The following is a 17,008-nucleotide window of genomic DNA, read 5'->3' as shown; positions in this document are numbered from 1 at the left end:
AATCTGGTGCTGTCACATTTACAGCTCCTTTCTGTCCTTCTTTCTCCACCCATTATACAGCTGCAGACTAAGCCCTCTCTTATCTGACCATTAGAATTATCTCACCTGGTTGTATTTCCTGTCTTGTTTACCTGGGAAGGCTGACATCAATCTAGCAACCCTCTCACTGCCTCTTTTACAGTCCGAGAATTTAGTAATGCCCCTTCTGAGCCCCTTTCTCCACATTATGTGGCTGCAGGCTATGCCCCGTCTTGTCTGACAGTTTCCTAGGCAGCATCTCTCTCTCTTATGCTCCCGTCCCTGCTTCCAAGGTCATTTCCACATGTCATTATATTTGGGGGCAGAAGATGCTTGATTTTAAAGCTGATCTATGAAAACTGTATGATATATTCCAGTAAAAATGTAATGGCTGGGTTTACAAGACTTGCTTCAGTTGAAACTTCCTTTCCAATATAGCAGTGTTCCAAGTTCTAAGGGGTTGCCCCAAAGAAGAGGGGGTCAACCTATTCTCCAAAACACCTGAAGGCAGGACAAGAAGGATGGAAACTAATCAAGGAGAGAATCAACTAAAACAAGGGTCTTCAAACTAGGCTGCATAAAGAGAGGGATAGAATCAAGATCACATGAAGTGTTAATACCACTTTATAAGGCCTTGGTAAGGCCACACTTGGAATCCTGCATTCAGTTTTGGTCGCCGCGATGTAAAAAAGATGTTGAGACTCTAGAAAGAGTGCAGAGAAGAGCAACAAAGAGGATTAGGGGACTGGAGGCTAAAACATATGATGAATAGTTGTTGGAACTGAGTATGTCTAGTTTGATGAAAAGAAAGACCAGGGGTGACATGATAGCAGTGTTCCAATATCTCAGGGGCTGCCCCAAAGAAGAGGGAGTCAAGCTATTCTCCAAAGCACCCGAGGGCAGGACAAGAAGCAATAAGGATGGAAACTAATCAAGGAGACAAGCAAGTTAGAACAAAGGAGAAATTTCCTGACAGAACAATTAATAGTGGAACAAGTTGCTTCCGGATGTTGTGGCTGCTCCATCACTGGTGGTTTTTAAAAAGCGATTGGACAGCCACTTGTTTGAAATCGTATAGGGTCTCTTACTTGAGCAGGTCCCTTCCAACTCTGTTATTCTGTTATCTCTCAAGATCATTCCCACATAACAGGGGTCGTCCAACTTGACAGCTTTAACACTTGTGGACTTCAATCCCCAGAATTCCCTCCTCCAGTCATGTTAGCTCAGGAATTCTGGGAGTTGAAGTCCACAAGTCTTAAACTTGTCAAGTTTGAAGACCCTTGCCACATACCATGACATCAAAAGAGTTTGTAGAATCACACTGGCGAGAAAAGAGACAAAGACAAGCCGCATTTACTCACCCGATCCAAATGATTGTAGAAGTCTATGCTTGCTGCACAGAGGTACCTCCCTAACAGGGTCGCGTGAGTTGTGAAAATTGTTGCAACTGGAATCTTCCTGAATCGGCACAAGATGATGCCGGGGCCAGCTTGCCATTCATGGAAGTGAGCTATAACGTTGGGCTTCTCTTCAAACTGACTGGCAATCTGCAAAGAAGAGGGGAAAAAGGGATTTTTTTATTTATTTTGTCAATTGATTATAAGATAACAGGTATAAGTATGAACATAGTTATGAATACATGAAATGGATACATATAAGAAAAATAAAAAGAAACAATAGGACAGGGACGGTAGGCAAGTTGGTGCGCTTATGCACGCCCCCTACAGGCCTCTTAGGAAAGGGGTGAGAGGTCAATAGTAGAAAGTCTAAGGTTAAAGTTTTTTGGGTTTGGGGAAGAAACCACAGAGTCAGGTAGGGCATTCCAGGCATTGACCACTCTGTTGCTGAAGTCGTATTTCCTGCAATCAAGTTTGGTGTGGTTAACTTTGAGTTTGTATCTATTGTGTGCTCTTGTGTTGTTATGGTTGAAGCTGAAGTATTCATTGACTGGTAGGACATTGCAATGTATGATTTTATATACCATGCTTAAGTCAGACCGAAGACGGCGTAATTCAAGGTTTTCTAGTTCTAGAATTTCAAGTCTGGTGGCATAAGGTATTCTACAACGAGTAGAAGAGTGGAGAACTCTCCTTGTGAAATATTTCTGGACTTTCTCAATTGTTTTAATATCAGATACGTAATGCAGCTTCCAGACTGATGAGCTGTATTCAAGCATTGGTCTAGCAAATTTTTTGTATGCTCTAGTTAGTAGTGTGATATTATCAGAGAAAAAGCTACGCAGGATTATGTCACCTCCTAACTTTCACATCTCAGCAATCTCCAAATTGAAAGAGCGAAGAGAATAAAGAGGGAACGGCTGGGTACTGAACAACACCAACAACCAAATCAGTTAAAAACCTAGCGGTACATTTGCTCTGCGGGTTAAAAGTATAGTAATTCATTTTCAACTTTGTGTGTTGCGGGATGAACATGGAACGATAGAGCTGGAAGGGACCTTAGAGATCTTCTAGTCTAACCCTCTCCCCTCCCCCGCAGGGTGGGAAGAAAAGGCCTTAGAGGCTTGGGTGAATTTTGTGGTTATTTAAAGATTCAGTTGACTCTGTGTGGGCAGTGTGCATTCCTGAGATTGGGAAATTCATAAGCAGAGCAACGATTAGTGAAGCAGTTTTATGGAACTGGCCCGCGGGCCTTCAGTTTGACACCCCTGCATTATAAGGATAGCCAAAGCCTAGGATCTCATTACCTACATCCCATCAAGAGATCCAAGAATATGTCGTGTGTGTGTGTGTGTGTACCCAGGAAGAAAGCCCAAAGGTGCTTTTCAAAAGGCAACTGGACTTTATTGCGGGTTTTTTCCTGGAAAAAGTTTCACTTCTCATCCAGGAAGGTAGTTCAGTTCTATTATCAGTTCAGTTACACCAGTGCTAAGAATGGAAGATTAAGGAATTAAGGAGAGATTTGAGCAAGAGGTCACCAAGTCAAGGAAGTGTGAGAAAGGAACTCAGAATAACCCTGTCTTAATTTCGTTTGTTCCTCATGCTTTCTTTTGTCTCTGGTTTGTACAATTCATTATTGCAAAAAAAAAAAAAAGCTTTAAGAGTTGTTAAACTTATTTTGCGAAGCTTCTTCTCCGGCAACATTGAATTGCTAACTAGGGCATACAAAACCTTTGCCAATCTCCATATAATCACAGCAGCAAGAATTGCGTTGGCACAATGTATTCGATGTATTGTACATAGTGTTTTTCTTTTTTTAATCTCTAATAAAGTTTTCTTTAAAAAAAAAACTTTGCCAGACCAATTCTTGAATACAGCTCGTCTACCTGGAACCCACACTATATATCGGACATTAACACGATTGAGCGGGTTCAGAGATATTTCTTGAGAAGAGTTCTCCACTCCTCCACTCACAATAGAAGTCAGCTATGCCTCCAGGCTCTAAATTTGGGGCCTGGACAATCTAAAACTGCACCGCCTGCGGTCCGATCTACACAAAATTGTCTGCTGCAATGTCTTGCCTGTCAACGACTTCTTCAGCTTCAACCACAATAACACACAGGCAAACAACCAATACAAACTCAAGGTAAAACCGCTCCAAACTCAATTGCAGAAAATACGACTTCAGCCACAGAGTGGCCAACGCCTGGAACCCCTACCTGACTCCGTTGTTACAGCCTCAACCCCTCACAGATTCAACCTCAAACTGTCTACCGTGGACCTCACCCCATTCCTAAGAGGTCCTTAAAGGGGGCGTACATAAGCGCACCTGTGTGCCTACCATCCCTGTCCTACTGTCCCCATTTATCTGTATTTACTTCCTTTGTTCTTGTTTATGTTCATACCTACACTTGTTATCTTGTACGTGTTTGACAAATAAAGTAAAGTATTATCCAACTTGCTGGCTAATGGGTCTCTCCAATCTTCCCTCAAGGACAGTTCTGCGTTCCTTCCTTTACTGATGTTGCCCAGGAAGAGGGGGCAAAGTCCACCCCAGAGATTTTTCTGGATCCAGAGGGATTCCAGGGGTTACTTGGGGATTTCCCCACTGATAAGGAATAATGGATGGAAACTGATCAAGGAGAGATTCAACCTAGAAATAAGGAGAAGTTTTCTGACAGTGAGAGCAATCAAATTCTAAAGTATCCTTCAGAAGTTGGGGGAGCGTCATCACTGGAGGCTTTCAAGAAGAGAGTGGACTGCCATCTGCCAGAAATGGTGTATGGTCTCCTGCTTGGGTGGGGTGGGGGTTGACTAGATGACCTACAAGGTCCCTTCCAGCTATTCTATTCTATCTCTATCCATTGAGAACTACACAGAGAGAGAAAACTAACAATAAGAACAATCAGAGGTTATGAGAGGAAACAAACAGAAAATAAACTGAATATTTGGCCACAACTGATCAACAGCAGCACTCTCTTCCTGAACCTCAATTGCACACACGGTTTGACGGCTCCATCTGATCCTGAATACAGGAATACCTAAGCAGGGGGTTGGACTAGAAGACCTCCAAGGTCCCTTCCAACTCTGTTATTCTATTCTATTCTATTCTATTCTATTCTATTCTATTCTATTCTATTCTATTCTATTCTATTCTACTCTACTCTACTCTACTCTACTCTACTCTACACTACTCTACTCTGTATGGCAGGCTGAGTGCTCACTTGGCCACCAGTGTCAGAGGCTACCAGAGCACTAGAGGTGATGATCTACACAACTAGACCCTCCCAAGTAGAAAGGTAGATCAGGAGTCCAGCTCCAAACAGAGCACCTCTTTCAAAAACCAGGCAGTCAGTGATCCAAAGATAAGGGCATCATTTGCTTCTCGGTCATGGTAAGGAATTCCAATATGGCTGGCTTCCCAGAATTCCCCTTTCCATCTGTCCAGATTCCAAGCTGCCGAGGCGATATCGAACAACACCACATACGGGCTTCCTTCAATCAGCCACCTCCCAAAATGCACCTGTTAAAGGGAGGCGGAAGAGTTAGGGCAGACCATGGGATGTCGCCGTGCACATTGTTGGTCAACGATACAGTTCAGGGAACATAATCGGTTCTTTAATCCAGTGAATTCATCTGGGCAATTAAGAGTTTACTGAAGATTTGTAATGAACAAGCACTACCTTGAAGGGAGCCATTTTAATTCTGTGTGGTATTTTTAGAGAAGATACAGGAACAAATGGGGTCTATTAGATTTCTTCCTCCCTTCCATAATTTCTTTTTTATATATAAGATTCTTCTCTCTCTCTCTCTCTCTCTCCCTCCCTCTCTCCCTGTCCCTCCCTCCCTCCCTCTCTTCCCCTCTTTCTCCTCTTTCTCTCCCTCCCTCCCTCTCTCCCTCCCTCCCTCTTTTTCTTTCTCTCTGTTTTTCCCTCCCTCCCTCCAACTCCTTCCCTCCCTCTCTCCCTCTCCTTCCCTGCCTCTCCCTCCCTCCCCCTCTCTTTCTCTCCCTCTCTCTCCCCCTCTCTCTTTCTCTCCCTCTCTCCCTCCCTTCCTCCTTCTCTCTCTTCTCCTTGACTTCTGATGACCTCATGGAGATATCCACCTAGTTTCCTTTGGCAACAGTATTTAAGTAGTTTGTGGGATCCTTGGTGCTCCCTGAGGTTGATTATTTTCTTGCAAACGTTTCACTACCAAACACTGATGATGTTACCTAGATGGGTAAGGAAATGTCTGCAAGTAAACAACTAAGCCCAAGGAGTTTAAACCCTGAGCTGCAAATCTTCTGTTCTCTCTTTCAATCGTTTGACACTCATTTCTTTTGCCTTTTTTTTTTTTAAACTTCAACCCTGGGCTTTTGTGGCAGCCTGAAGCCTGTTGAGCTTATCCCTTTTTTAAAAACCTCAACCAAGTTATGATAGGTGTTGCGGTGAGACCAAAGACACACAGGTAATCCTCTACTTATGACAGATCACTTAGCAACCATTCAAAGTTCCGATGGATCTACCTGGGGGGAAAGTTACTTACAACCCATTGATGTTGTCCCTCATGTTCACCTGATCATACTTCAGGTACCCACCAACCATTTGCAGCATCCTGAGGTCACAGGACAGTGTTCTACAACAATTTTGCCGAAAACTGGCAGTTACTTCTGGGTTGTTGTTTTTTTTTTTTTGGTTTTTTTTTGGCAAATCCACACCCAGAGTGAACTCTTGGTTTCCTTCACAATTGCAGCATTCACATAATGACCGTGGATTCACTTAGTAACTTCAAGTGATTTGCATCACGGCTATTTTGGGGATATTTTTATTGTTTGAATGTCTTTTACATTAAAAACAAAATTAGACGTGTAAGCAGCCCAGAGTCACAGCCATAGAAATTGAATAAATAAATACGAGAAAATCAGGCCACAAAATCAGGCCAGTCACGTGATCACGAGTTACGACCATGATGGGCAGACTCCATTACAGCCCTAACTTAAGGATTATCTTTATTTTGGTTAACTCTTGAATATCCCCTCCAACCGCTGGGCCAGTCATAATTGAAACTGCTGGGCCAATAACCTGAAAGTCCATTTATTTACTCTACAAACAACTCTGGACCTCACAAATGAAGGCAAAATTTCTCCCAAAGGGTAGCTAAACATTCCAAATTGATTTGAATTATATTGGACCTGTTCAAGCAGAGACTAGTTTGCCATATTTTACAAAATAATACTAATTAATAATATTAATAATTAATAATTAATAATAATTAACAACAACAACAACTATAATAACAACAACTAGGGTGCTGGCAGCAATCTGTATCAGCCATCAGTGCCAGTCAATGATATTTGTGATACATTTTTAAAAGTTCAGTTGACTTGAGTTTTATGTTTAATTAAATAATGATGATGATGATGATGATGATCATAATCATAATCATCATAATTTTGATTTGTTTGTTTATTTATTGACATAAACAGAAGATAGGGACCTTATGAACTGAAAAACTCTTCTCAGGGTTTAGAATTTTTAAAAAATGTTTCCGGATTCTAGGAGGAAAATTCGTTTACCTGATACCCATTGGCTTTTATCACATCCATAGCTTTCTTCACTGCTGCATTGGGAGGTTCACAGAGTTCCACTTGAGTCTTCACATTGTGCTCAAAATAAGGGCCAAGGAGAAAGTAATTTTCTCCCCATTCTTCTAAAGTGGTCTTGGCTTTTGTCTGGATCACCGTGCAGATGCCACCAACTGAAACAAAAGCAGGACAAATATGAATTCTAAAACTACAAGTGTATTTCCTTCCTTCCTCCCTCCCTCCCCTCCTTCTTTCTTTCTCCCAACCTACTCCGTGTCCCTCCGTCTCTCCTCCTCCTCCTCCTCCTCCTCCTCCTCCTCTTCTTCTTCTTCTTCCTCCTCCTCCTCCTCCTCCTCCTTCCTCCTCTTCCTCCCTCCCTCCCCTCCTTCCTTCTTTCTCCCAACCTACTGTCTCCCTCCTTCCCTCCTTCTTCCTCTTCTTCCTCTTCCTCTTCTTCCTCCCTCCCTCCCTTCCCTCCTTCATTTTTCTCCCAACCTACTCTCTCCCTCCTTCCTTCCCTCCTCCTCCTTCTTCATCTTCCTCTTCTTCTTCTTCCTCCTCCTCCTCTTCCTCCTCCTCCTTCCTCCTCTTCCTCCCTCCCCCTCCTTCCTTCTTCTTTCTCCCAACCTACTCTCTCCCTCCTTGCTTCCCTCCTCCTCCTCCTTCTTCATCTTCCTCCTCTTCCTCTTCTTCCTCTTCTTCTTCCTCCCTCCCTCCCTTCTGCCCATTAGAAAAAAAAACAATAATACAAAGCTTTAATACAATTATATTATAGAATAACTAAATGAAACAACTTGGAATTTTTTTGCCGTTTTTGGAAGAAATAAAACATAACTCCATTGCTTCCTGCTGCAAAATTCTGGGAGTTGAAATCCACACATCTTAAAGTTACCAAAACACTGCTCTATATCATTCCAGGTGATTGTTTCATTTCAAATCAAATCAAATCAAACCTTTATTGTCAATGCACAACATGTGTACAATGAAATTAAATTTACACAATATGCTAAAATAACAGCTGGGTTTTCCATAATCCCTTGCCCCCTCCCCCACCTTCCCCCAAATCTCTCCAACTCTAAACTGGCTCAGTTTAGAGCATGCAAACCCAGGGAAAATTAATATTTCTGCACAGGGCAGGAATGGACCTGTTGAGACATTTGAAAAGTTGGCAGCGTACCAGGAAAAGGACAGCTCTGGATAAGAAACGATGGGGTTTTTTTTATTGCATAGTTTATGTTGGGTGTGGAGTGACAATATAACTGCCAAAGGGGTCCCCTATCACTCCTATAATCCCTGCCTGTTCTGTGGTTTCATGGGGGACTTGGCAAAACCTGCTTTGGAATAGTTGCAAAAAGCACCTTACTTAGAGCAAGTAAAATCCCAGTTTTGGACTTGCAGATATTTGCAGTAAATCTGATTACTAGGACAATGGCTATTTCTTTATGGACTCCTCTCCTGGCTCCATTCTGTAAATATCACCTCTCCTCTCTGTATAAAATATGGATAAATCTTCCTTCCTGCATCTGATATATGACTTTTTTTCCTCCAAAAATTCTTGTTAAAATTATCATAATACACATATGCACATGAAAATAAAAAAGATGGGAAAACGGGGAAAGGAAAGGAAGGGAGAAGAAATGTGTAGGTATAAGGGGAAAATGGGGGGGTGGAAACAGCATTGATTTTTGCAACTATTTTTCAGAGCAGTAAAGTAGAGAATAGAATTACAGCCTCATTTTTTTACTTTACCAATTTAGCAAGTACTACTTGCCATTTCTATAACAACTAACTCCAGTAATTCGCAAAACCCAATGTCAAGAGTTTATTTTTTATTTTTTTATTTTATTTTATTTTTTTTTTATTTTTTTTTGCTTTTCTTTTTTCTTTCTCCAAAATGAACTCTGATACTGTACAGCAGAGATGGTATTCAGCAGGTTCTGACCAGTTCTGGAGAACTGGTAGCGGAAATTTTGAGTAGTTCGGAGAACTGGCAAATATCACCCGTGACTGGCCTTGCTCCCATCTATTCTCTACCTCCTCCCGAGTCCCAGCTGATTGGCTGGATCTCCCTTTTTTGCCCTGCATGGGAGAATGGAGCTGGAAAGCAGGTTAGTGGGGTGGGGAGGGAATGGGGATTTTGCAATAACCTTCCCCCAGGAGTGGGGAAGGAATGGAGATTTTACAGTATCTTTCCCCTGCCACGCCCACCAAGCCACACCCACCAAGCCACACCACACCCACAGAACCGGTAGTAAAAAAAATTGATTCCCACCACTGCTGTACAGCTAAGACTCGATTTACAACAGTTCATTGAGTGACCGTTCAAAGTTACAACGGCATTGAATAAAGTGACTTACAACCATTTTTGGCATCTGATTCATACTTATGACCGTTGCAGTGTCCCAAGGTCATGTGATCCTCTTTTGCAACCTTCTGACAAGGGAAGCCAACGGGAAAGCCAGATTCCACTTCACAACCAGGTTACTAACTTAATAACTTCGCTGATTCCCTTAACAACCATGGCAGGAAAAGCCATAAAATGGGGCAAAACAAACCCCTTACTTAACAAATGTCTCATTTAGCAACAGAAATTTTGGACACAATTGTGGTCAAGGATTACCTGTAATATGACCCACAATGGTGCAGTAGTTAGACTGCAGTACTGCAGGCTACTTCTGCTGGCTGCCGGCTGCCTGCAATTTGGCAGTTTGAATCTCACCAGGCTCAAGGTTGACTCAGCCTTCCATCCTTCTGAGGTAGGTAAAATGAGGACCCAGATTGTTGGGAGCAATAGGCTGACTATGTAAACCACTTCTTGTGAGAGGGCTGTAAAGCACTGCGAAGCGGTATATAAGTCTATACGTTCTCTTCTCCTGACAGCTCTTTGCATACACGCATCTAGAACAAGCTCCAGCTGTTCTTCTTCCCCACTTATCTCCAACTCAGAAGGCAGCTGGGAAATGTCGGACGGCCCTGGCTCCATCTCTGTCTCTGATGCAGAGCATCCATCAGAGCCTTCCCTAGACTCCAGCACTGGCCCAAGTTCCTCCCCAACCTCCTCAATGTCCAAGTCTGCCGCCAACTCCGCTGGCAGCTGACAGACCACACCAATTTGTTAAGTGAGTTTTGGCCCATTTTACGACTTTTCTTGCCACATTTGGTAAGTGAATCACTGCAGTTGTTAAATTAGTAACACTGTCATTAAGCGAATCTGGTTTCCCCATGGGCTTTACTGGTCAGAAGGTCACAAAAGGGCATCACGTAACCCCGGGACACTGCCACCGTCATAAATATGAGTCAGTTGTCAAGCATCCAAATGTAAATCACACATGGTTGGAAAAAGATAGATAGATAGATAGATAGATAGATAGATAGATAGATAGATAGATAGATAGATAGATGATAGAATACTTTATTGGCCAAGTGTGATTGGACACACAAGGAATTTGTCTTGGTGTAAAGATGATAAAACAAGATATAGATTTAAAGCCTGAGATATTTCTATCGGGGATTTTACCTGAGAACTATAGTAAAGAAAAAAAACATATTTAATTATATATATATTAACAGCAGCTAGAATTGTATTTGCTCAAAATTGGAAAAATGAAAAGGTTCCGATGGAGGAAGAGGTGATTAAGCAAATATTGGAATGTGCAGAAATGAGTAGGTTAACACTGGCAATTAGAGAACAAGAAGAAAAGGAGTATTATATGATATGGGATTTATTTTATAAATGATGGCGATATAAAGTAAGAAATTAAATGATATTCTTATAATGATAAGATATATAGTGTTGAATAGATTGTAATATGAATGTAATTGTCAACTAAAAAATAATAATACTCCTTTGGTCTTTTAGTTGTCAGCAGAAAGGGAGCATGGCGGAGGGGAGCAGTGCATTCTTCAAATGCCTCAGATAATCGCCTTGGCAGCCAAAGCTGTCAGCGCTCAAGAATATTACTGGAGAGCATGATTGACGACTCCTGGCTATGGATGTGTCCCATTGGAGAATATACATCCAGGGGGTGGGGGGAAGACCAGGGTCAAGAGGGAAAAGTATGATGTATTTTAGTGTCGACTGCTGTTGTGGTTCGCCGGCAGCAGGTGTGGACAGCTGAGGTCTCGGAGAGCGAGGACTCAGATGAGGGGCCTGCGTGGGATGCAGGGATGGGGCCAGGACCATCAGGGAGGAGAATGCTGCCTTCGGAGATTGTGGAGGCTGATAGCAGTGATGAAGAGACCCCCGAGGAGCCTGTGCCAAGTGAGCGTGCACGCAGGGCTGCTAGAAGGAAAGAGCAGCTGCAGCAGTACGGGCAACTCGGGAGTAAGGCTGCAAGGTCATAATGGCCCCTCCCTTAAGAGATAAAAGCCAGCTGAGAAACCGGAGTTCTTTGCAGGAAGCAAAGAAGTTCTTGCACGTCAAGCCTTGTGGAAGTTTGGACTATCTTGGTTTATGTTTGAAGACTTTTTGTTTGGAATACTTCTTGGCAACTTTATCTAGTGTTCTTGGCAGCCTTGCACAACCTTGGCAAGGCTTATTCTTATCAGAGACAATTAGTTTTAATAGCCTTTTAACCGTAAATTAACGGAATTCGCAGAGAGGCATTAAAAGGTTTTGCTTTTATCTCTGGTGTTTGTTTACTTGGAACAAGATTTGGGTCAGAACAGCTGCACCCAACCAAAGCCAACATGGCCATTCCTAATAGAACAATTTTTTTACCCTGAGAAATGTGGCTAGAGACTTATTGTATGAATGGGGTGGATTTGTTCAAGTCCTCCTGACAGTAATCTTAATAAGAAATGTATACAAAATATAAATATTTGCACAAGATATATGTACCCAGTCGACGCACTGTATAACTGAACGATGGATTTGTTTTTAAAATTAAAATAAAAAATCTTTTTAATTAAAAAAAAAGAACATAAATTATGCAACCATGGGGATGCTGCAATGGTCATAAGTGTGAAAAATGGTCACGTCACTTTTTCCAGTGCCGGGGGTAACTTCGAATGGTCACTGTTGTAAGTTGAGGACTGTCTGTATATAAACAGTTCACAATCCCCAAGGCCTCACCACCTGTAAATATTTGTTTTCATCCAGAAAGAAAGTGAGATTGCAAACGATGGGAGAGGTCTGCCTGTGAGGGGAATATTCACTGCCCAAATATTCAGCCGCAGCCGATTTCAAAGGCCAGCCTAATATTTGCCCCGCTGAGATTAGATCTCTGGGGTTGCAAGGCCCTCACCCGATTCGATTTCCCTTTATCTTTAGCCATACGGGGAGATGACAGGCGAAGTTACTGATTTACTCATCAGTAACTCATTTCTGTCCCTTATAGCAGGAAAAGATGGGTTCCTAATGGCAAATCAGCAGGTTTTGAAGCAATGTCAACAAATGCCACCCCTCCGTTTCAGTCTAGTGCTAAACCACTCTCTACAAGGAACAAGACAATGTAGATCAAACTATAGTGAGGAAATGCAGTATTTGGAAAGGAATGAGCTTATCCAGAGCAGGAGAGCTTTGCTGCAATTTGTCCCAGGTTACCTGATCTGCATTAATTTCTGCCTTTATTGGCAAGCAAGTATGTTATCTATTCTCATGGCTACTTCTGCTAGATGGCTTCCAATGGCTAGGCGACTTCCAGTAAATACAATTCATCTCATCTCATCTCGAGCAGTATTTCTCAACCCTGGCTATTTGAAGATGTGTGAGCTTCCTTCCTTCCTTCTTCCTTCCTTCTCCTAACCTACTCCCTCCCTCCCTCCCTTCTCTTAATTTCCTTCCTTCCTTCTTCCCTCCCCTTCCTTCCTCCCTTCCTCTTCCCCTCCCCTCCTTCCTTCTTACTCCTAACCCCCTTCCTCCCTTCCTCCTAATTTCCTCCCTCCCTCTGTCCTCCTCCTCCTTCCTTCATCCTTCCCTTCTCTCCTTCCTTCCTTCTCCTAACCTACTTCCTCTCTCCCTCCCTCCTTCCCTTCCTTCTCCTAATTTCCTTCCTTCCTTTTTCCCTCCCTCGTTTCCTCCCCTTCCTTCCTTCTTCCCTCCCCTCCTTCCCTCCTTCTCCTAACCTACTTCCTTTCTTCCTCCCTCCCTTCCTTTTCCTAATTTCCTCCCTCCTTCTCCTAATTTCCTTCCTTCTTCCCTCCCTCTCTCTCTTTCCTTCCTTCCTTCCTTCCTTCCTTCCTTCCTTCCTTCCTTCCTTCCTTCCTTCCTTCCTTCCTTCCTTCCTTCCTTCCTTCCTTCCTTCCTCTTCTATCCCCACCAGGCTGCCAGGGTGATGACCAAAAATCACTCCAGCTGGTTTAAGTTTGGGCAGATCGCTTGCAGCAAACTGAAATTAAGTCAAGGCCATCAGTTTGGCCATGCCGACTATACATGGATTAAAAATAAAACAGTGGCACTTTAAGTTTACAAGCAGAACAAACAGACCTTGCCCAACCATTTCGGAAGGGAGGCACACTACAACATTGTTTTTCCCAGGTTTGATCAGAGTATGGAGGTTGCTAATAAATCCATTTAAATTATGGGATGCAACAGCACCCTTTATTAGTTTGTCTTAGAACCCTGGTAGAAAGGAAAGAATAGTTCTGAAAATGGAAAATATTTTGAGAGGGAGTGTGGCCAAATGTTTAGAAAATTTAAAAAAAAAACAGATTTTTTTTTTAAAAAAAGGAAAGCAAAGAATGGCACATTTGACACCAAATTGCAACAGATTCATAGCTACTGCTTTTGAAATAATTATTTCAAAAGTACAATTTCAGAGGGGAGGAAAAATCTTCTCACAAAGATAATAGAATAGAACGGCATGGCATGGCATGGCATGGCATAGCATAGCATAGCATGGCATAGCATGGCATGGCATAGCATGGCATAGCATAGCATAGCTTAGCATGGCATGGCATAGCATAGCATAGCTTAGCATGGCATGGCATAGCATAGCATAGCTTAGCATGGCATGGCATAGCATAGCATAGCATAGCTTAGCATGGCATGGCATAGCATGGCATACATAGCATAGCATAGCGTTGGAAGGGACCTTAGAGGTCTTCTAGTCCAGCCCCTGCTCAAGCAGGAGAACCTATACAATCTCAGACAAGTGTCTATCCAGTCTCTTCTTAAAAACCTCCAGTGATGGAGGAGCACCCAACGATTTCTGAAGACAAATTGTTCCACTGATTAATTGTCCTCACTGTTTGGAAGTCCCTCCTTAATTCCAGGTTGCTTCTCTCCTTGATGGAATTCTAAAAAATTCTGAAATTGTACAAATGGAGCATGCCATTTTGCTATAATGACTGAGTCCCCGAGCTAAGCGCCGGGAGACTGGGGGTTCTAGAGTCCTACCACCTTAGGCATGAAAGCCAGCGGGGTGACTTTGGGCCAATCACCAGGAGACTGTGAGTTCTAGTTCTGCCACAGGCATAAAAGCCAGCTGGGTGATTTGGGACAAATCATCAGGAGTGTAAGTTCTAGACCTGCCTTAGCCATGAAAGCCAGCTGGGCGACTCCGAGGAAATAATTCTCAGCCCAACCCACCTCACAGGGTTGTTCTTATTGTGGCGAAAATAGAAGGAGGAGGATTGTTGGATATGTTTGCTGTGTCGGCTTATTTGTCAAAATAAGGCAGGCAACAAATAAATAAATAAAATGGGGGCATCAGATTCGCTGCAGGTACCAGCAGTTGTACGCATCCATGCCTTCCTCAGCAACCTGCCTTCACATAAATAACTCCATCCTCCTCCTCCTCCTCTTCCTCCTCCTCCCCCTAGTCTTTCATTCATAATTTTGCGACACCGATAAAATCCATCGCTCCAGCAGCTTGGAAGGAAACAAGATTTTTTTATTTTATTTTTTAAAAAGGACACTAACCTTTATTGGTGACTTCCCAGGAGATTTCGAAGAGTAAAAGGTCTTCTACTGATAAATCTTCGCTGTCCCATTGAGGGAGGCCGTTGAGAGAAGTGACCGAAAGGGAACGGACTAAAGGCATTTTGCTCCTAGTCCTTGCTGTCTCCCGAGGCAAAGAGTCCTCGTAATGTTTGTGCGGGTATCTTTAAATGATTGGGGGGGGCTCTTTGTTTACACTAGAGAGAAAGAGAGCGAGAGAGAGAGTGAGAGAAACTGAGATTTGTGCAGGAAAAAAAGAATGAAAGAAAGAAAAGGCAGGGAATTTACCAAAAAAAAAAAAAAAAGCACACAAGGATAAAATGAGTAAAACTTGTCAGTAAAGCTTGGCAGGGTTTTCAACACAACTGAGACCGAAGTAGCTTTGCAATTGATTGCTCTCGACACAGGGTGTTTTTCTGCTGCTGGTTAAAAGAGGGAGCTGTAAGTCTGTGGTTTTTCTCGCTTGCAAAACTGAAATGGAGAATGCCAAGGAATTCTCAAAGAAGGCTACTGTTTGTTCTTTCTGGTGGGCTTATGATAAAGCAGAGAAATATAGGTAGTCCTCGATATACAATTGTTCATTTAGTGACCATTCAAAGTTACAACAGCGCTGAACATTTTTAAAAAAGTGACCTGTGACCATTTTTCACACTTACGACCATTGACGCCTCCCCGTGGTCATGTGATCAAAATTCAGGTGCTTGGCAACAGAGGGTTGCAGTGTCCTGGGATCGAGTGATCATTTTTTGTGACCTTCCAACAAGCCAAGTCAATGGGGAAGTTAAATTCACTTTACAACCTTATTATTCTTAACAACTACAGCGATTCACTTAACAACTATGTCAAGGAAGGTTGTAAAAGGGGACTGCTTCGCTTAGCAACAGAAATTTTGAGCTCAGTTGTGATCATAAGTCAAGGACTGCCTGTATTTGGGTCAGATCTTTATCTTGATTCAGAAGATTCTTAAAATACACATAAAACTGAAAGTTTTATTTTCATTTTTGATGGATAAAGAGCTTGAAAGAAAGTTTGGAAGTTGGTTACTATATATATGTTAACATGGCTCAGATGGATCTTGACAGACTAGAACACTGGGCCGTATCTAACACAATGAAATTCAATGTAGAGAAAAGTAAGGTCCTACACTTAGGCAAGAAAAACCAAAAGGACACATATAGACTGGGTGAAACCAGGCTCAATAGCAGTAACTGTGAGAGGGATCTTGGAGTCTTAGTGGACAACCAGCTAAATAGGAGCCAGCAGTATGCAGCAGCAGCCAAAAAAGCTAATGCAATCCTAAACTGTATTAACAGAGGGATACAATCAAGATCAAGGGAAGTACTAATACCACTCTGTAAAGCCTTAGTAAGACCACACCAAGAGTACTGCATCCAGTTTTGTTCACCACATTATAAAAAAGATGTTGAGACTCAAGAAAGGGTGCAGAGAAGAGCAACCAGGATGATTAGAGGACTGAGACTAAAACATATGAAGAACGGTTGCAGGAAGTGGGCATGGCTATTCTAGGAAAAAGAAGGACCAGGGGAGACATGATAGCAGTCTTCCAATATTTGAGGGGCTGCCACAGGGAGGATGAAGGGGTCAAGCTATTTTCTAAAGTGCCCAAAAGCCAGACAAGGAATAATGGATGAAAACTGAACAAGGAGAGATTCAACCTGGAAATAAGGAGAAACTTTCTGTCAGTGAGAACAATCAACCCATGGAACAGAAGTTGCCCTTGGAAGTTGTGGGAGCACCATCACTTGAGACTTTCAAGAAGAGATTGGACTGCCATTTGTCAGAAATGGTGTAGGGTCTCCCGCTTGGGCGGGTGTGTGTGTGTGGACTAGATGAACTATAAGGTCCCTTCCAACTCTGATTATCTGTTATGTGTTATGGCAAGCATCTCAAATGCACAAAGACAGAAAAATACATTAATTCACACAAGAGGAGAACGGATGGCTGGTAAAACTGGTGCAACAGACACCAGAGAAGGTGACATAGTGGTTTTTTTTTTTAATGAAAGAGAAGAATCTTTCTAGTTTTATTTCCCTTTGGAAACAGCTTCTGTACATTGTGCTTGAAACTGAAGAAAATAAAACTTTTGATTTTAGGTTTTGATGGCTGGAATGATATTTTTATTAT

General features: G+C 42.5%; 1 protein-coding gene across 1 annotated transcript in view; it reads right to left on the bottom strand.

Moving 5' to 3' along the window:
- The window catches only part of GYS2 (glycogen synthase 2), a 40,964-nt gene extending 25,961 nt beyond the window's left edge, over window positions 1–15,003 (bottom strand). The window contains exons 1-4 of the mRNA XM_026678252.2: window positions 14,846–15,003; window positions 6,973–7,154; window positions 4,747–4,938; window positions 1,380–1,565 (exon numbers count right to left, since the gene is read on the bottom strand). Of these exons, the coding sequence (XP_026534037.1) occupies window positions 1,380–1,565; window positions 4,747–4,938; window positions 6,973–7,154; window positions 14,846–14,966 (681 nt within the window). The 5' untranslated portion in view covers window positions 14,967–15,003. The remainder of the gene's footprint in view (window positions 1–1,379; window positions 1,566–4,746; window positions 4,939–6,972; window positions 7,155–14,845) is intronic.
- Between the last annotated feature and the right edge of the window lie 2,005 nt (window positions 15,004–17,008).

The sequence above is a fragment of the Notechis scutatus genome, chromosome 6 (assembly GCF_049901735.1).
Source record: "Notechis scutatus isolate UNSWTSFEM ecotype Mainland chromosome 6, rNotScu1.2, whole genome shotgun sequence".
In the NCBI taxonomy this organism is placed as follows: domain Eukaryota; kingdom Metazoa; phylum Chordata; class Lepidosauria; order Squamata; family Elapidae; genus Notechis; species Notechis scutatus.
The sequence above is the reverse complement of the archived record's forward strand: the minus strand, read 5'-3'. Positions and strand labels throughout refer to the sequence as shown.